Genomic DNA, 20,661 nt, shown 5'->3' on the forward strand with positions numbered 1-20,661 from the left:
TTTTTATTAATGGTATTCTGTTTCAAAATCTTAAAACATTATCACTTTCTTTACCTGCTACTTTTTACACTTGGATTTTTTTATTCAATTTCATGGTTAAGTGATAGCTTATAATTCATATTTTGTGAATATAAAAACAGAACATTGTTTCCTTTGGATATTTCCGTGATAATTTGGTACTTTAAATGACCTTAGGGCAATTTGATTAGTATTTTTTTAAGTTTTAAAATTCACATTTTAAGATTTCTGTTTAAGGTTATGCCTTTAGGATTTCTGCTAATAGAACATTGGTTTGCCTTAGTAAGAATCAAGCTGTTTTATGGAAACTTGCACGTGAGCTTCCTAGGGATGAGAAGCCTGTAGCTGAACATGTTTGCTTTCACAGAGGAGCAAGAGGAGTCGGTGTATAATCTCTACATCTCAGAAGTGAGAAACGTCCGACTTCGGTTAGAGAGCTGTGAAGACCGGTTAATCCGGCAGATACGGACACCCCTGGAAAGAGACGATTTACATGAAAGCATGTTCAGAATCACAGAGCAGGAGGTAAGAGTTACACATGTGTTAGAAAACCCAGGTCATTTCTTCCTCTTATATCACCTTCTGATGTTCTGCATGCTCATCTGTGACTTCAGTTCCTGGGGTCCAGTTGTACATATCTTGCTGGATATAAATTAAGATCCTATAATTCTGCTCTGCCTCTGAGTTAGGTAAACATAGAAGCATGTTGCCTTTCATCTATCCTGATGGACTTCATTCAAAGAGAGTCCTTGTACACCTGCTGTATACAAAATTAGAGCTTTAAGTCAAGGGACCTAACAATAAAGACATTACTGATTATAAAGCTCCAGGCAATGCTTCTGTGTATTTGGTAATGAAAAAAGTTATACGGACACATGTTGGTCATAACACTGTGAAATGAATTGTTAAGCAGCTGTAAGAAATGTACCCACTTGGGATGATAACTTATAGCCTCTGTTTTCTTCCTTGACTAGAAACTAAAGAAAGAGCTGGAACGGCTTAAAGATGATTTGGCAACGATCACAAACAAGTGTGAAGAGTTTTTCAGTCAAGCGGCAGACTCCCCATCCGTCCCCACTCTGCGATCAGAGCTCAGCGTGGTCGTCCAGAGCATGAATCAGATCTACTCCATGTCTTCCACCTACATAGAGAAGTAGGTTGACACATCTGCCTACTGTCCTGACGCTGATTGCTTTTTATGAACAATGGGTTTTATCTAAGAAACTAGACTGATGGTCTTTCTCCACGTCAGGGGAATTGCCCCGGAGATGACTGTCCTCCCATGTTTTTGTTCTGTAGATCACCTTAGGTCGTCTTTAGGGTTTTCCTGTCATGCGTAGTGTGACCTAGAACTGTCTTCTCTTGGCATCTGTAGATCTCACCTGGGGGTGGAGCATAAGGTGGCGCATATTAGGAAGAGCGTCAACTGAATGCCAGACTTAGAGGAGACCAATGTTCCTGTGTCAAGAGTTACAGTGATGCTTTAGGGCTACAGTATGTTTATTTAAAAAAAAAAAAAAGTGTTAAAGAGCATGGTCTAGTATTTATTTCTCTTTTAAAGGTTGAAAACAGTTAATTTGGTATTAAAAAACACTCAAGAGGCAGAAGCCCTGGTCAAACTCTATGAAACCAAACTGTGTGAAGAGGAAGCAGTAATAGCTGACAAGAACAATATTGAGAACTTAATGAGTACTCTAAAGGTAAGAGTCTCACAGAAATTCTGGACATGTTTTCAGGGTCATAGTTCTGAGTATTTCTCTAGCACAGAGCTCGAGTTTCAGACACCCAACCTGAAGTATCTGGCATACTTCTGAATGTGCCGTCTCCATTCATTTCTAGTTCTACAACTTCCTGTAAAGAAGTACACTTTTCTTTATGTAGTTGTACGTCATATAGTTATGTATAAATTTTTGCATTAGGTGAATAATGTGTTTACTATATGACTTGTTGATACATTTCATGATGTTCATTGATGCGTGTATTTTAGCAATGGCGATCAGAAGTGGATGAAAAGAGAGGGGTGTTCCATGCATTGGAGGATGAGTTGCAGAAAGCAAAGGCCATCAGTGATGAGATGTTTAAGGCACACAAAGAACGGGACCTTGACTTTGATTGGCACAAAGAAAAGGCAGACCAGCTGGTTGAAAGATGGCAGAATGTCCATGTGCAGATTGACAACAGGTGGGTCCCCTTTCTGTTCAGTGGCCACATGGGTTGGATTCCCTTCTGTGCAGAGGGCAAAGTCTAAACTTATCAGGCTTTAACTGACATTCCATAGCTAATGTGTTAACTGCAGGATTGTTTCCTAATGACATTTTTTTCTTACATGTGTGCTTTAACAACACATGTAACTCCAAACATTTTTTTTCTCTTTATTTAAGATTTTATTTTATGTGTATTATGTGTTTTGCCTGCATGTATGTACTTGAAGAGACCAGAATAGGGCATTAGATCCACTGGAACTGGAGTTACAGACAGTTGTAGACCTACTAGTGGGTGCTGGGAATCGAACCTAAATCATCTGTAAGAGCAGACAGTGCTCTTCATGCTGAACCATCTCTCCAGCTTTAGAAATTAAAAAAAAAATTCAATTATGTATAATTAAAAATGCTAGTGTATCTTGGTTTCTTAGGGTTTTTATTGCTGTGAAGAGACACCGTGACCACGGCAACTCTTATAAAGGGGAGCATGCAATTGAGGTGGCTTGCAGTCTCAGAGGTTCAGTCCATTATCCTCATGGCAGGAAACATGGTGGCAGGCAGGCAGGCATGGTGCTGGAGAAGGAGCTGGGAGTTCTGCAGTTTGATCCTCAGCCAAGAGGAAGTAAACTGTGTGCCACACTAAGCATTTCTTGGACAAAAGCAAAGGAGATCTCAAAGCCCACCCCCACAGTGACACCCTTCCTCCAACAGGGCCACACCTATTCCACATCCCAATAGTGCCCCTTCCTATGAGCTTATGGGGGCCAATTACATTCAAACTTCCACACTTCGCTTTTGTATATTCTGTCTTTTTAAAAGACAATAAAATAATGCTCTAAAAGTTATTATGAACAGTCGATGTTCAAACAACCATAAATTAGCAAATTAAATCATAAGCTTTTGTCTTGGGCTCTGCATAGCAGTTTCTGCTGGACCTAAGAGAAGAGGTGGGATTGGAGTGGCCTGCTACTCATTTTCATGGACGTGTCAGACGACTAAATCATTTGTTCAGTGAGAATTAAAAGCACAGAAGAAAATGGAATTGATTTTGGCTTCATCTTAAAAGGAATAAATAATGGCCTTTCATGCTCATTTTTATGTTTATATTAATATAAATTAAATGCTTTTATGATATAGAAACTCTCAAGAAATGAAGTTATATTCATTCTATTTTTTCTCTGGAAAATACATGATGAGTTTGTTTAGTGTTCTGATTTAAAAAATCATAGAAATGGATGTTTCCGGGAAGACTCCCTCTGAGACCATGGAACCATCCATGGAGTTGCATTCTTCCAAAGGTGAACTATGGTTTGGGGTGAGCCTCAGCTGTTCAGGATGCATTGACTGATTATAATGTGGTTAATGCTGCTGCCTTTTCAGCTTTAGTCTTAGTGCTATAGTAAGACAGCAGCACCAGTTAGCAGTCCCCGGAACAGAATACCTATGTTCGCCCTGATGCTGTACGGAGTGCCCCAGAAATCTGTCTTAGGTCGCCACTGCACATCTGCCCTGCTGTGCATAGTGACTCTTGGGTCTCCACTTGTGTTTTTCTCTTCCAATCCCTTCACCTCTTCTGCCGGAGCCTGACCATTTGTTGCTGTTCTTGTAGGCTTCGGGACTTAGAAGGAATTGGGAAATCACTGAAGTACTACAGAGATTCTTACCACCCTCTAGATGATTGGATCCAGCAAATTGAAACTACCCAGCGAAAGATTCAGGAAAATCAGCCAGAAAACAGCAAAGCTCTAGCCTTACAGCTGAACCAACAGAAGGTACCCAGAGAAATACTTGTCCTGTGTTCTGTCTGCATTTGGTTGGCCACGAGCCTCATTTTTCTCTCCTGTGCTGGAAGAAAAGGCAATTATGTAGACAACCATGGGGAAGAACAGTCTATATGAGAATTCTACACCCCAAACCTACCTGCATTTATTTTATTTCCTGGAAGTCATTTTTGAAAGTATAGATAATTAACAGAGTGTTGGGATAGTTTTTATATACCTCATCTTCCTGATTTCATAATCTGGGTCTAATTTTTCTTGATACGTTTCTGGCAACATAGTTTTATGCTTGCTAAATTAATAAGCATGGCCAGAGGTAGGAGACAGAATCCTTATTATAACTGGTGGGAAGGTGAGAGTTGAAAGGTTTTTGTTTTCATCTGGAGTGGGTGTCATGAATTACACCAAGTCAGCTCAGCACGATTCTCATTTCCACTTAGAAAGCCTCACAAGGGGTAGATCATTTAGGAGTCTTATTCTGGAAGTGTGTTGTTTATCCATAAGTCAAGGCCACACGGAAGGTGTGAAGCATTGAGATGCGCAGCGGCAGTACAGAGTGGCGTGAGTATCTCTCAGTTCCTGAGCATGAGGTGGAATGGGATAGAATTCCCATTGTTGTTTCTCTAAACTGTGTTTACAGATGCTGGTGTCTGAAATAGAGGTGAAACAGAGCAAAATGGACGAGTGTCAGAAATATTCCGAGCAGTACTCAGCCGCAGTGAAGGTGAGAAAAGTCACTTACTTGAGGCAAATTTAGTGTTTATGTGTATAGTGCTATAGTATATTTTTAACGCAATTCAAAGCATTCTGTCCTGTGTTAAAGAACATTTGAACCCTTTTCAAACCTCAGTCAAACCTTTTTATACTTCCCTAATAATAATTCTTTGTGAAACCCTGACAGGTTCATTTTCACTCCCCATGAATGCGTGAAAATGTACACACAGGCTAGACTACAGCTCTGAAACTTGTTTCTTATTGCTTTCCTTTTTTTTCTCTTTAAAATGGAGAGAACATTTAACTTGTACTTAAGAGATACTTTCAGGGGCTCAGTGGTTAAGAAAGTTCAATTCCCAGCAACCATGTGGTGGTTCACAACCATCTGTGATGAGATCTGGTGCCCTCTTCTGGCCTACAGGCATACATGCTGAACATTGTATACATTGTATAAATAAAATCTTAAAGAGATACTGTCATTTTTATAGGATATTATTGGCAGTTTCTTAGCTTCCCGACTCCACAATTCTGTTAGTGATGTGGAATCAGTGGAGGTTGCCTATACCAAGAGTATTCTCCAGTAAATATTTTTGTGACTTCTTAAAGACAGTTCGGATCTTTGCTGACCACTATACATGTCTCTACTTATGTCGCCACCTTACAGATATCTTCTAAGGTCAAATAGATTTTTTTAAAATATTTGGTTTTCTTAATTTATTTCTTTATCCAAACCTAATTTGGTGAACTGCATTCCAGTTCTCTGGGGTAAGTCACTGTGGACGAGCTTTCAGGCTTCGCTTTAATGAACTTGATCATACTGACTCTCTGATGCAGGACTATGAACTGCAGACGGTGACCTACAGGGCCATGGTCGACTCACAGCAGAAGTCTCCAGTGAAACGCCGGCGGATGCAGAGCTCAGCGGACCTCATTATTCAAGAGGTAACAAACAGAGAGGAGCTGAGGGCAGGCAGAAAAGAAACATTATAAAAACAGTTTTACTTTTATCATGGTAAAGCATCCCTTTTGTAAAACTGGCCATTTTAATTATTTTTAAATGATTTAATGGAATTATACATCATAATTTTTTACATTCATCACTGTATACTTTTAATACTTCTTTCTAACCATCCCTGATAGAAAGTTGTAGTTGTGCTTTCTTAGACTTTCTTGGACTGCCAACCCTCAAATAAAGATACAGAGACTTATTATTAATTATAAAAACTTAATTTTAGCTTCGGCTCTTTCCCAACTAGCTCTTATAACTTAAATTAACCTGTTGCTATTAATGTACAGTCTGCCATGTACTCAGTTACCTCTCCTCTGTACCGTATGCACAACTTCTTCAGTGTCTCGCTGGCTTCTCTCGAGTGCCTAGTTTCTTCCCGAAGTCCCGCCTATTCTCTCCTGCCTAGCTGTTGGCCATTCAGCTCTTTATTAAGCCAGTCACAGTGGCACATCTTCACACAGTGTAAGCAAATATTCCACCACAGAAAGTGCTGTAACACTACATTTTATTAAGTTTCCTTAAAACCATCACCTGCAGGGTGATGGTGGTACATGCCTTTAATCTCAGTATTCAGTAGGCAGGGGCAGGTGGATCTCTGTGAGTTCAAGGCCAGCCCGGTCTACAGGGCAAGTTCCAGGATAGCCAGGGCTACACAGAGAAACCCGTCTCAAAAAGCCAAAACAAAACAACAACAACAACAACAAAAACTTTTAAAATAAAGGTTTTTGTTTTGTTTGGGGGGGGGGGCAGTAAGGGTTGAGAAAGGGTTTCTCTGTATATCCCTGTCCTAGAACTCAATCTGTAGACCAAACTGGCTTTAAACTCAGAGATGGACTTGCCTCTGTCCCCAAGTGCTGAGATTAAAGGTGTATGCCACCACTGCCCAGCCAAAGATCATTTATTAATGCAGGAAAAAAAAAGTGCTTATTAAACTTACAAAGAAGTGAGTAGCAAGCACCTTACTCCTGAAATGCCACTCTCTGTTGGATAAGTGTGTGCTTTATTCTTCAAAGCCCAATTGGTAGTGTGGGCATCATTCAGAGTTCACTCAACTCACTAGTAACAGAGATAACATTTGTGTCATTTCTCTCTTACAGTTCATGGACCTGCGGACTCGATACACTGCCCTGGTCACTCTTATGACACAGTATATTAAATTTGCTGGCGATTCACTGAAAAGGCTGGAAGAGGAGGAGGTAACCTTTACCAGTGAACTTCCAAGGAAGCAGGAACTAGATTTGAGCAGTAACTGTAATGTTTTGGGAAGGCGAATATAAGCTTCATGATAACATGGCTGATAGCTTATATCAGTAGTTATATATAATTATATGCAAGTAGTTAATTAGAAGCTTACACTGGGAAAAAGGGGAAGCCTGGACATTTACTTGCTTGTTTTTAGAGTTTCCAAAAGAGAAAATAATTTTTGAATTTTTACTTCAAATGGACTAGCTTTAGTTCTGGTTCAGTTCCCCAAACCCCAAAAGCAGTTACTTCAGAACCCTAATATGATAGCTGGTCTCATAAATGGTTCTGTTTCAGCAGGAAGATTTTGGCATTTGGGCAGAATTTTGTCCATCTTCCTCATGGCTGGGAAATTCTTTCTTTCAAGCTCAGTTGCTGCTCATACAGAGGCCATAGAGATGCACTGTGTGCACACATGTGTGTTATGCATCTTGGATTGATATACATCTCTAAAGAATTAAAATTATTACAAGTAATTAAATTTAAAAGATAAATTTAGTAGTAGATTCTTATTCAAAAGAATGTACTTTTTAAGACTTGTGGAGTTTTACGCTTTGTGTTTTTGTCCCAGAACTGTACTTGATCAAAAGAATAAGTATGGTTCTGATTTGAAGGACTTCTGCAGCTTTAATCCTGAATTTAAAATTGTGTTGAGAAATAGGAGGAATAAGAAATGACTTGTGAAAGCCATTGATTATGACATGAAAGGATCATTCCATGCTCTATTCTTTTGATAACCTTTCCTTTCCTCATCCAGAACAGACAAAAATAGGTAAAAGAATGCTAAAATGTGTAAATGGTAATTGGACTGTTGAAATTCTGCAGGTGTCGCTCCCTGACACAGTACTGCGTATGTGTTGAGAGGACAGTCACCAGCACCTGTGAGACGGTGGTCGCTTCCTTAGCTTCTGAAATTGTGAATATTTTCTGAGCTATTTTAGTCTGTTCTGAGTCAGCAGTCTCAGCACTAACCCACTCATGGGTGCACTTCAGGCTTTATAACCAGCTTTCTTTATGAACACAGAGAACCAGCTCCTTTTGTAAATATAATGCACCTATTTTCACTACATTTTGAGAGATGTTATTCCGTTTTAAATAGTGTTTAAATCTTGCATGCAGTTGTGAAACATAAAGTCCCGTAAGTCCTTTCCTATCCTCACGGTATATATTTAATTGTACAGATGTGGGCCATTCGGCTCAAGTCCTGCAATAAGATAGAAGTTGACAGAAACAAAGATTTTCAAAGTCCTCAGTACTAATTATTGCTGAAACACTGAAAATTTATGGTGAATTGGAAATGCAAACAATATAGTTTTGAAGACAAACAAAGAGTATAATTTAAAATAAAATTTAATACCCTTCTGTTTAAGGACATATTAATGGAATGTCCTTTAAAAGATCTGTAAGTTGAGTTTTAGACCCCAAAGGATAGTACTTCTGGAACAGTCTTGAAGATCCACAGGATAAACTGTCTGAGAGCAGAGCTTTTCATAGTCCACGTTTTAGCAAGATAGGTGTAAATTTCAGAGGGAACAGATGATTCTGGAGAAATCTAGAACACTGGTTTAGATATGTATTTGACATGGTGAAGAAATTCTGTAGCCGACGCAAAAACCCAAGTCTATAAATTGATCTCACTGCATAGAGCTGAGAGAGACCTGGTGAGGGTATGATTTTTATGAGTAAGTTTGATATCTACAAGATGAACAATCAGCAGTTGAACTAAATTAGTTAAAGACATATTAAGCACATGTGAAAAAAATCCCAGTCAACCAGACAACATAGACAATTACTATTAAATAACCAGACAATTACTATTAGACCTCCAAAATTACTCTAATTAAGATATTGAAGATTCGGTAATGGATTTTATTTTTATTTTTGCTGAGGTAAGCAGAATTTCATCAAGTGAAAAAGACTCAAAACACCTTGACAAAAGTTAAGCTATGTAAGTAAGATTTGATACAAGACTGGTTCTCAGAAAGAATTATTAAAAATTAAAATGTGCATTTTTGCTTTTGAGACAGTGGTTGTCTGGGTAAGCCCAGAATGTCCTGCAACTCCATATTCTCCTGTCTCAGCCTGAGTGCTGAAATTACAGGTGTGCATGCTTGTGCCCTGAGAAAACTCGTGTTTTAAGCATACAAAATGCTGCAGTGTTCCTAAGCATCGACTTTGATACATAATTGAAAGAAATACAGCACAACACAGCAGTTGTGATGAGATTTTCTTATCCACGGGGAGGTAGATGGAGGATGCTGAGCTTTTAAGCCCCAAATTATCAAAAAATCAGGAAAGTGAAGGAAGAAAAAGATTCGTTATAAATTAAATTCTTGAAATTCACATATATCCCAGTGAAAACAAATCAGAACTTCAAAATGATTTCTGTATTCCTACTTAGTTTCTTATTGCAGTTACTTTGAGTTGGCACAAAGCCAGCACCGTAGCGATGCCAGCTAAGAGAGCTAGAGTGTGTCTGGAAGCTGGTCCTCGCATGGAGCACTTCAGCTGGAACTTCCTTTCTCAGTCCTCCCAGCTGCTAACCCGTTTCCTTATTTTCGTTTGATGGAATGGATCTGAATCCCTATGTATATCTCTAAAACATTTGCATTTCACAAGTATCTTTGTGTTTGTGGGATGTCTAAAGGTACGTTGACAAAGTGGATTTCAGATGAGGCATGCCAGCGACAACAGCGAAATCTGTGAGTGCTTGAATATCATCTTTTCTCAAGCCAGGGACTAGAGCTGCCTTTACATTAGTAATTCTCGTCATTATAATTGTCATGTTTGCCATCGTAAGCAGTACCTTGGAAATGTCACAATTTATGTAATTCTCCTTTCCTGTGTTAAAATATTATCTCTGAATCTGGCTCTCTGTTCTGAAATTCTGCTTGTTTTTTAGTCATAAACATGGAACTGTGAGTACCATGTTTAATTTCCGCTGGGTTCGTTACTGCAGACTACATTGTCTTCTTTGTCCCTGCATGGTGGTTTTGTTTGAAGCTGCCATGATTGACTTGTGAGAGCAGGAGGATGGTATCATATGAGCAGAGGTTAAATTTGACATCTGTAAAGGTTCAGGGTAGAGTACTTTCTTGCTTCAAAACTGCAAGCCAGCTAATTTTCTATATGAAATTACTTCTGAGGGGCAAAATGGGGTTCTCTGGGAAACATGTCCTGCAGGTCATCTGTCTCCTTCCTGCTGGCTTGGTGAAGTTTCCGCTCTGAAGAAACTGGTGCTGGTGCTGGTGGCCACTGCTTCTTCTGCACTTGAGTTCCCTTGGTCTCCTGAGTCCATGAGCATGCTTGAGAGGCTGCAGAATCCTTTTCGGTAGAACAGCTTTGACGCTTTAACTGTTTCTTGTAGATGAAAAGGTCTAAGGAGAATTCTGAACACGGGGCGTATTCAGATCTGCTGCAGCGCCAGAAAGCAACCATGGTTGAAAATAGCAAACTCACAGGAAAGATCAGTGAGCTGGAAACAATGGTAGCTGAGCTAAAGAAACAGAAATCTCAGGTAGAGGAAGAGCTCCCGAAAGTTAAGGAGGCTGCAGAAAATGAACTGAGAAAGCAGCAGAGGAACGTGGAAGACATCTCTCTGCAGAAGCTGAGGGCTGAGAGCCAGGCCAACCAGTACCGCCGAGAGCTGGAGACCATTGTGAGAGAGAAGGAAGCTGCCGAGCGGGAGCTCGAGCGAGTGAGGCAGCTGACATCCGAGGCCGAGGCCAGGAGAGCTGCAGTGGAGGAGAACCTCCGCAACTTCCAGAGTCAGCTGGAGGAAAACACCCTCACAAGAAGAACCCTCGAAGATCATCTCAGGAGGAAGGACTCGAGCCTCAGCGACCTGCAACAGCAGAAACAGGCGTTAGTGGAAGAACTCCGACGAAAGCGGGACCACGAGGAGGAACTCTTGACGCTGGTGAAACAGATGGAGAAGGACCTGGCCTTCCAGAAACAGGTGGCTGAGAAGCAGCTGAAGGAAAAGCAGAAGATTGAATTGGAAGCAAGAAGAAAAATAACCGAAATTCAGTATTCATGTAGAGAAAATGGGCTGCCTGCCTGTATACAAGTTTCATCAGGTCGGCCTGTGGCGGGCCCCCAGAAGCATGACAGACAGAAAGAGGAGGAGCTTAAGCAGCAGGTAGATGAGCTGACTGTCGCCAACAGAAAGGCTGAGAAAGAGATGAGGGAGCTTAAGTATGAACTCAGTGCTATCCAGCTTGAAAAGGCTTCCTCCGAGGAAAAGGCGCGGCTGCTGAAAGACAAACTGGACGAGACAAATAACACCCTCAAGTGTCTCAAAGGGGAACTGGAAAGGAAGGATCAGGCCCAGGAACGCTACTCCCAGCAGCTCAGAGAACTCGGCAGGCAGCTGAACCAAACCACAGACAAAGCTGAAGAGGTCAGGCAGGAAGCCAATGATCTCAAGAAAATAAAGCACAACTACGAGTTAGAATTAGAATCTCTCCATCACGAGAAAGGAAAACTCCAGAGAGAAGTGGACAGAATCACGAGGGCCCATGCACTAGCTGAGAGGAACATCCAGCATTTAAATTCCCAGGTTCAGTCTTCACAGAATAAGAAGGAGCTCTCAGATGAAAGAAGACAGCTCTGTCAGAGAAAGTCGGATCATCTACAAGAAGAGTTTGAGAAGAGCCATGCACAGTTGCTTCAGAATATTAAAGCTGAGAAAGAAAACAATGATAAAATCCGGAAGCTCAACGAAGAGCTGGAGAAAAGCAATGAGTGTGCAGAAATGCTCAAACAAAGGGTGGATGAGCTCACGAGGCAGAATAATGAAACCAAATTAATGATGCAGAGGATCCAGGCCGAGTCCAAGAACATAGTCCGAGAGAAACAAGCTATCCAGCACAGATGCGAAGTGCTGCAGATTCAGGCAGACGGCTTTAAAGATCAGTTACGTAACACCAATGAGCACTTGCACAAACAGACAAAAACAGAACAGGATTTCCACCGGAAAATTAAAAGCCTGGAAGATGATCTAGCCCAAAGTCAAAATTTAGTAAGTGAATTTAAGCAAAAATGTGACCAGCAGAGCATCATCATCCAGAATACGGAGAAGGAGGTGAGGAATCTGAGCGCTGAGCTGAGCGCTTCCAAAGAGGAGAAGCGGCGGGAGGAGCAGAAGGCTCAGCTGCAGCGGGCTCAGGTGCAGGAGCTAAATGACAGGCTGAAAAGGGTGCAAGATGAGCTGCACTTGAAGACCATCGAAGAGCAGGTGACCCACAGGAAGATGGTCCTGCTCCAAGAAGAGTCGGATAAGTTCAAACGCTCGGCAGACGAGTTTCGGAAAAAGATGGAAAAATTAATGGAGTCCAAGGTCATCACCGAAAATGATATTTCTGGAATTAAGCATGACTTTGTGTCTCTTCAGAGAGAAAACTGCCGAGCGCAAGAGAACGCGAAGCTGTGGGAGACAAACATCAGAGAACTTGAGCGGCAGCTCCGGTGCCACCGGGAGAAGGTGCAGCAGGGCCAGCACGTCGAAGCAAACCATTATCAGAAGTGTCGGCAACTTGAGGAGGAGCTGATAGCCCAGAGACGTGAGGTTGAAAACCTCAAGCAAAAAATGGATCAGCAGATAAAGGAGCATGAGCATCAGTTAGTTTTGCTCCAGTGTGAAATTCAAGAAAAAAACACAACCAGGGATCAGACCTCCACATCAGGTTTCGATATGGCAGGGAGAGAGTGCCACCACCCCACAGAGACTTCCTCTGGGAACTCTGCACACCTCAGCCTAAAGTCCAGATGTCCACTGTCGAAGTGGACTCAGGAAGCACAGCAGGTAGAAGAAAAATGGCAGCATAGGGTCACTGATCCAGTTCCAAAGGAGGTTCAGTTCCGGCAACCAGGGCCTCTGCTGAACACGGAGAGCAGCCAACCATGCTACTCAGAGTATTTTTCTCAGACAAGCACTGAATTGCAGATAACTTTTGATGAGAAAAACCCGCTTTCAAGACTGTCTGAATTAGAGAAGATGAGAGACCAAGCCTTGCATACTTCCAGACCACCTGCTAGGTATCAAGATGACAAACTCGAAATGGAATTGGTGAAGCTCTTAACACCCTTAGAGGTATACATTGTTCTGAGACCTTATTAGATATACCAAGCCAGGCTTCTTCTATTTCTTTGTTCTCCAGGACTACATTTTTAACAGTTTTGAATGCTAAGCTGTATATAGTAGTTCTGAAAAGAATATAGTACTATAATTTTCCCTCAGTTTGGCTGCATTCTTACTATGAATTACCACTGATTTATGAATGCTTGAGATTGTAATATGGATAAATTGACATACCTATAGGCGTATATATTTAATGTGATTATATTTTTTTAAAAAGATCTAGAAAATGGCTGTGTATGCAGTTCAGTGGTAGAAGACTTCCCTAGCACGTGCAAAGCCCTGGGTCAGATCCCAGCCCCACAAGGAAGGGGAAAAGCTAGACGAACCAAATATTACCTTTAACTTCGAGCATATTCTGCGGCCAGGTTTCATTTCAGTCTTTTCCCACACACTAATGTATTTAATTGTTAAAACCTGAGTCTCTCAAAATCTTATTCTCCCCTTATCCTTGGTTTGCCATTCTTCACGTATTTATAAATCAGGGGATTGTGTTTGGGTCGAGAACATTTACTAAGGAGCCATCATGTTCTTTAGGCAACTTTTAACTTCTTAAACGTTCCTATTGCAGATAGCTAAGAACAAACAGTGTGGTATGCACACAGAAGTCACGAGCTTAACACAAGAGAAGAAGCTGGGTTCCAATGCTGGCGGCTGGATGCTGGAAGGGTCCAGGGGATCTGGTGGACTCAAAGGAGAGTTCTTTAAGAAAAGTATGGGGCCAGAGACTTCCCAGAGCTTTGACCTTAACCAAGCATGCTCTGTTAGGGAGGACGAGTTCCAGTTCCAAGGGCTCAGGCACAGTGTGACTGGCAGGCAGCTGGTTGAAGCAAAACTTCTGGACCTGAAAACAGTCGAGCAGCTGCGACTGGGCTTGAAGACGGTTGAAGACGTTCAGAAAAGTCTTAGCAGGTTTCTGACCAAAGCCACCTCCATTGCAGGACTTTATTTAGAGTCTACCAAAGAAAAAATGTCATTTGCGTCTGCTGCCCAGAAAATCATAATAGACAAAATGATGGCTCTGGCCTTTTTGGAAGCTCAGGCTGCAACAGGTTTTATAATCGATCCCATTTCCGGTCAGACTTACTGTGTTGAAGATGCGGTTCTTCGAGGCATTGTTGATCCTGAGTTCAGGAATAGGCTCCTGGAGGCAGAGAAGGCAGTTTTGGGATATACACATTCTTCTAAGACACTGTCAGTGTTCCAGGCAATGGAAAACAGAATGCTTGACAGGAAGAAAGGTAAACATATCTTGGAAGCGCAGATTGCCAGTGGGGGCGTCATCGACCCCGTGAGGGGCATCCGTGTTCCTCCAGAAACCGCTGTGCAGCAGGGCTTGCTGAACAATGCCATCTTACAGTTTCTGCACGAGCCGTCCAGCAACACAAGAGTCTTTCCTAATCCCAACAACAAGCAGGCTCTGTATTATGCAGAGTTGCTGCAGATGTGTGTGTTTGATGTCGATTGCCAGTGCTTTCTCTTGCCATTTGGAGAAAGGGACATATCCAGTCTCAACGTCGAGAAAACTCATAAGATCTCCGTGGTAGATACGAAAACAGGCGCGGAACTGACCGCATATGAGGCTTTCCAGAGAAACCTGATTGACAAAAGTATCTATCTTGAACTTTCAGGGCAGCAGTACCAGTGGAAGGAAGCCACATTTTTTGACTCCTATGGGCATCCTTCTCACATGCTGACCGATATTAAAACTGGTCTGCAGTTCAATATTAGTGAGGCTGTTGAGCAGGGAACACTAGACAAAGCCTTGATCCAGAAGTATCAGGAAGGCCTTACCACACTAACAGAACTGGCTGACTTCTTGCTGAGCAAGATAGTTCCTAAGAAGGATTTGCATAGTCCCATCGCAGGCTACTGGCTGACTGCTAGTGGGCAAAGGATCTCCTTACTTAAAGCCTCCCGTAGAAATTTGATTGATAGGATTACTGCCCTCAGATGCCTCGAAGCCCAAGTCAGTACAGGGGGGATAATTGATCCTCTGACTGGCAAAAAGTACAGGGTGGCTGAGGCTTTGCATAGAGGCCTAGTTGACGAGGGCTTTGCCCAGCAGCTGCGCCAGTGTGAACTGGTCATCACGGGCATTAGCCATCCTGTCACTAATAAAACCATGTCCGTGGTGGAAGCCGTGAACGCAAACATCATAAGTAAGGAGATGGGAATGCGATGTCTGGAATTCCAGTACCTGACAGGAGGCCTGATAGAGCCCCAGGCTCACTCGAGGCTGTCAGTAGAGGAGGCGCTGCAGGTCGGTATCATCGATGTCCTCATCGCCACCCGGCTCAAAGATCAAAAGTCCTACGTCAGGAATATAATATGTCCCCAGACTAAAAGAAAGTTGACTTATAAGGAAGCCTTAGAGAAAGCTGATTTTGATTTCCACACAGGACTTAAGCTGTTGGAAGTTTCTGAACCCTTGATGACAGGGATTTCCAGCCTCTACTATTCTTCCCAGTAGGACGTTTAAGTAACCCTAAGCATGCAGAGGCGGTGCCGGCCGCTTCCCGCCGTCTGTTCAGAGCAGATGGTGTCTGCTGAGTGTGTCATCTAGGAACTGTGTCACTAGCTCGAAGCACTGATTCTTGTAGGCTAGAAATAGCTCCCTGCTCAGAAAACACGGCAATCCTTAAATTGGAAATAACAAAAGATTGACTGCTCCTGAAAATAGTTAACATTTTAAAAAAAAATTTATCTCACTAAAATAAATGGGCTTGACCTAGAAAATGGGGTCAGCATGGTGGCCATCAACACATTCCCAGACTTCTTCAGTCCTTTGGAGTCCTTCCACTGAATAGATTCAGCATGTTTCTGACGGGGTACAACATGCATACTGAAAGAACATCTCACAGAGCATCACCGGAGCGAAGAGAACACGCAGATGTGTCCAGACCCGTGAGGCTGGAGATTGCTTCCTGCAGGCTGCGATGTTCTTTACATATTCAAGTGTCCGCTGTAATCTCTTATTTCAGTTGAGACGTTGGAATTAAAATCTAACAAATCCTTTGTGTATTGGAGGGGAGGGATCATCTGTGTGTTGCTCTCTCTCCCTCTGCTTCCTGTTGTCTGATAGCGTTCTGTCACTGCGTTCGCGATTGTAATGCTAATGTAAAGGCAGCAAGTCCCAGATCTCTTGATCTCATGAATAAAGTTGAGTCTGCTTATTTGTCATACTCATGAAGCAGCTGGGTGGTCAGAGCAGTGAATAAAGACCGATTCTCAAAGCTTTCCCAGCTACCTAGACATCTGCGGTGTGACATGGTGAACATGGCTAAGTGAATGAATAAAAGATATCATAACCTGTGTGCATGATGGGAAAACATTTTTTGCATTCTTATTTTCTCAGCGAGGATAGATTCGTTGACAAGTTCAGTCATCAGGCATTTACTAGAATGTATCTCTTTTTTTTTTTTTTTTTTTTTTAACCACTCGTACCTGTCAGAAGTCTTTGGAAGAAGAGAAGAAACAACATGTTGAAAAAGCTAAAGAATTGCAGAAATGGGTATCAAATATCAGCAAGACAATGAGAGATGGGGAGAAAGCTGGGAAACGTCTCTTCTCTAAGCAACAGGTATTCACAGAGGTCCTACTGCTGACTGGGTAGAATTTACTTCTGCAAAGAACAACCTAGAAACCTTTACCTCAATTTCCCCCAGGGTTACAGGCTTTTATAATGAAGATCTAAGAGGTTGGGCCATTAGGCAGTTTGCCCAAAGAGTCATAGTTAGAATGTGCTGGAAAATGGTGTCCTATTCCAAAGCCAGATCCATTGGCATTGATTCCGCTATCAGCAAGCCAATGGGTTATAGGACCTTATCGTACCTAGATCCACTCCCTGATTGGAATGACTAGGATTGTTGGCCAGTGAAGTCATCAATCCTCCATGCCACCCACGTAAGAAAGACATGGAGAATACCATCTAGGATGTGAACGTTGTTGAATGTTTAGTCATTCTTTCCTGGATCTTTTCAGTTTCCCAAGGAAACAGTCACTTAGGGTTAGTTGGGAGACTACATCACGGAGGCGCTTTTGCTCCATAGTGTGCCACTTGAAGCTCAGGACATTGGCATTAATATCTAAATTCTATTAGTGCTGTTATTGGTGGTGGGAATTCCCTCTAGCTTGTATTTTGTTGTTGGGTTGGTCTTGTTTTACAGAGATAAGGTTGAGGCTATTTTCATCCTTGCTATGCAGTAGAGGCTGGCCTTGAACTCCTGATCTTTGGCCTCAGTTTCTCAAATGCTAGGATTTCAGACATGTGTCATCATGCCTACACATGAAAACCAAGAGAAACTTTTGTGAAAGGAGTTTTCCTGCAGGAGGCTAGTTCCCACCCTTGCCTGACATGGGTAGTTTCTAGAACTATTACTCAGTCTCTGTGTTTATGTCTCTTCTAGCTCTGCCTCAGTACTTGTACTTAGTTGACATTGACACAGAGGTGGTCAGGAAAGGTATCAACTCTTGTCTATTCCTGCTTTTGATATAAGGTCAAAGAGATCTGATTTGGGGTTTCTCTTGAAAAGGTTTATACTGAGTATATACTTAAAATATTAATTGAAAAGGGATCCAGTTAGCTCATAGTCTTTTCATGGTGTGTATCAGTCAAATGGAAGAATTGAGAATTCAAAAAGCATTTACATTTGGTGTGTCTCAAACTAAAACCCTTCAACGTATTTCGCCTCAAATATTTGATTTACAGCACCTTATTCCCAAGTTTTTCCTTACTAACAAATAGGAAAGCATTAAAATAGGCACATAAACCCTAGCAAAGATGTCTTAAGAGAATGTATTTCTTCAGAAGCATGAATTATATGAACACCTGATGTCTTCACATTATAGTCACAAATTCTCTGAAACACGAGTAAGATTTAGATGTAGTATACACAAACACTTTTAGGTAAGATCATGACCTTAACTGGAATTCTACCAGAACACTGCTTTCTCTTTTAAAGGAAAAAGTAGTTTGATATACATAATGAGTGAGTTCTCGAAGATTCTATTTGCTTTCATGATTACCTACAACCACATAGAGTAGGTATAAATTGACTAAGTAGTATACCTGGCATCTTTTAGTTGGCCCAGTATTCCCTCTCATTCCTGATCATTCACAAAAATGGATGCTTTGATCAAATGAAAAGGGATTAAGGAAAAGTCTTGGGAAAACTACTTGTCTCTCAACCAAAGTGTTTTCCTTCTCTGGTTGCCTCGGATGACTTGGAATAGAGGCTGTTAGCCTGAGCAGTTATCTCTTGATCTAGAGGCCTGCTGAGTACTGCTTTCACCATAATGAAAGGAGCCTCTGGAAGGAAGATCCTTGTCCCACGGTGTCCTTTTGAGAATGATGTTACTGAGCAGGCACTGGGTTTCTGGCTTTTGGTACAGACATGGTTGAGCCAGGGCAGATGCAGGAACTGTGTGGTGTTGCATTGATGTGGTAGCACTGTGACTGGAGGGCTCTGCACTTTCTCTTACACTGCTCACAGCCAATAGGCTATGTGTGTCACCCAGAAAATACAGCTGTCACTTTTTATCTTGATGAAAATGATATGTTTTTAAATTATTATTTAATACTCATTTTATGGGGGAGTATTTGAATGTGCCTTCTTACCTTACAGCTTTCCAGTAAAGAAATCGCAACCAAAAAGGAGCAAATCTCTGAAGCTCTTCAAGCCACCCAGCTTTTTTTGGCTAAACATGGAGACAAGTACGTTGGATCTCATTGTCCCTTTCATTCAGTGGAGGGTCACCTTCTCAAATCCATCCAGCGGACAAAAGGCAGTGCGTCTTAACCAACATCTCAACTGTGGACACAAACCAACCAGACTTTACTTAATAGAAGATGAGTTTAGCAATCCGTCACCGCTAGTCTTCACTGTTCTGTGGCATACCAATCCTCATCTGTTTCTGACAAGTAAACTGTCTCAGACAGGTTGAAGATGAGTAGCCACTGTGTGGCAGTTCAGGCTCTAAGTCAGGTTCTACATGGTGTCCTAAAACTACATTTGGGAAACTTCATACATGTGTTCTTTGCATGTGTGTGTGTGTTTGTGTGTGTGTGTGCGTGTGTGCACATACATGCGTGCATTGGTGTGTATTTCTCTGTTTTCTAGTCTTATTTTCACAAGTTATATATTTCAACCAGTAATTGAAACAGAGAGAGGGCATTTTTCCCTTGTTTTGAATCCTCTTGGAATGACCTCTTCATGGTTATCCTGAAATGATTTTATGTTATTCCTTGAAGAATCTTTCTCTGATCATCTTGCAGTAGTTATTCTGGTTTTGTTTGTTTTGTTTTTATCCTGGAGTGTAACTAACCTATAAGTTTAACCCTTTAGTCTCTTTCTTAAGCAGAGGAACTAATCTTATATAGGCTCTTTATTTTAATACATAATCATTTCAAAGCCTGTGAAATAATTCAGGCTCTATTTTAAGATTAAGTAGCAGAGATACTTGAGGCAATTTACATACTTGCACCCTTGAAGGCTGACATTACCTCTTGACACTTTATGCCTACTGTAGACTGACAGATGAAGAAAGAAATGAATTGGAAAAACAAGTGAAAACTCTTCAAGAAGGATATAATTTATTATTCAGCGAATCCCTGAAACAACAAGAGTCACAGCCGTCCGGAGATAGGAAGGTGGAGGAAAAGGTAACGTTACTCACAAATGTGAGGTCCGTTCAAGAGTCTGGTTTGTGCATGACTGAAAATATATGGCAATGTACCTCGAGGTTTATACATGGAAAATACTTGGAAAGAATTTATTTGAGTGTTTGAAGGCTTTTGTGTTTACAAAGTTCAATCTTACCTGTGCTGATCATCACTCATTCTGCGCCTTCTTAATCTCTGCCTTGCATGGTGAAGGAGAACGCATTCATTCCCTAACTCTTCTTTTTCAAAACCGTTCTTTACTGTTAGGTATTTTATTATAAAATATGGTTAGGAAAGAGCCTACGGTTGATATGCTGTGGAGCTTTTTGGTTGTCTGAGATACCCACGAGAATTATTTGAGTGATGGGGAGCTACAACTTAAAGTGAGAATACTCTCATATCTTAAGCAAAAAAAAAAAAAAAAAAAACAATAGCAGAAATCACTTAAAAATTGTCCAGCTCACAGTCATGTGTTGAACACAATGTCCAATAGTTAAATGGTGTGTGTTATTTTTAACTCCATGACTTCTAGGAATACTTTCATATAATTTGTCATGTTTGGGGGTATGTAACGAATTTCCTGGCTCCTTAGGTTTTTGTTTTTTTTTTTTACTATCCTTGCAAAGGTTTGTGTGCTGTAAACATCAATAGCATGGAGTCTGATGCTCTCTCATATCACTAGACCCTAATCTCACCCAGGTAGAAAGCATGATTTGCCTTCTAGATGTGTGTTCTATTTTCTCACTGTCCACACCCACCCCCGTGTCCTCACTAACCTTGGTAGTGTGCCCGGATATTAAGTTTTCAATTCACAGATGCATGTTGTTTTCAAAGCTTTATCACATCCTGTGCTGATGAATAGATCACTGACATAGATCACTTGTGCCTTTGAGCTG

The 20,661-nt window shown here is 41.4% G+C and overlaps 1 protein-coding gene across 15 annotated transcripts in view; it reads left to right on the forward strand.

Moving 5' to 3' along the window:
* The window catches only part of Dst (dystonin), a 392,323-nt gene that overhangs the window by 249,300 nt on the left and 122,362 nt on the right, over positions 1–20,661 (forward strand). For 14 of the 15 annotated variants that reach the window (XM_057751244.1, XM_057751246.1, XM_057751245.1 and 11 more), the window contains 11 exons: positions 386–543; positions 993–1,171; positions 1,580–1,718; positions 2,006–2,199; positions 3,829–3,991; positions 4,638–4,721; positions 5,546–5,653; positions 6,818–6,916; positions 16,556–16,684; positions 18,729–18,817; positions 19,633–19,765. In XM_057751244.1, coding sequence (XP_057607227.1) covers positions 386–543; positions 993–1,171; positions 1,580–1,718; positions 2,006–2,199; positions 3,829–3,991; positions 4,638–4,721; positions 5,546–5,653; positions 6,818–6,916; positions 16,556–16,684; positions 18,729–18,817; positions 19,633–19,765 — 1,475 coding nt within the window. Of the gene's footprint in view, positions 1–385; positions 544–992; positions 1,172–1,579; positions 1,719–2,005; positions 2,200–3,828; positions 3,992–4,637; positions 4,722–5,545; positions 5,654–6,817; positions 6,917–10,329; positions 13,057–13,672; positions 15,575–16,555; positions 16,685–18,728; positions 18,818–19,632; positions 19,766–20,661 lie in introns of those variants that run through there. The other variant, XM_057751258.1, reaches the window with a different exon arrangement.

The sequence above is a fragment of the Chionomys nivalis genome, chromosome 19 (assembly GCF_950005125.1).
Source record: "Chionomys nivalis chromosome 19, mChiNiv1.1, whole genome shotgun sequence".
Classification (NCBI taxonomy): domain Eukaryota; kingdom Metazoa; phylum Chordata; class Mammalia; order Rodentia; family Cricetidae; genus Chionomys; species Chionomys nivalis.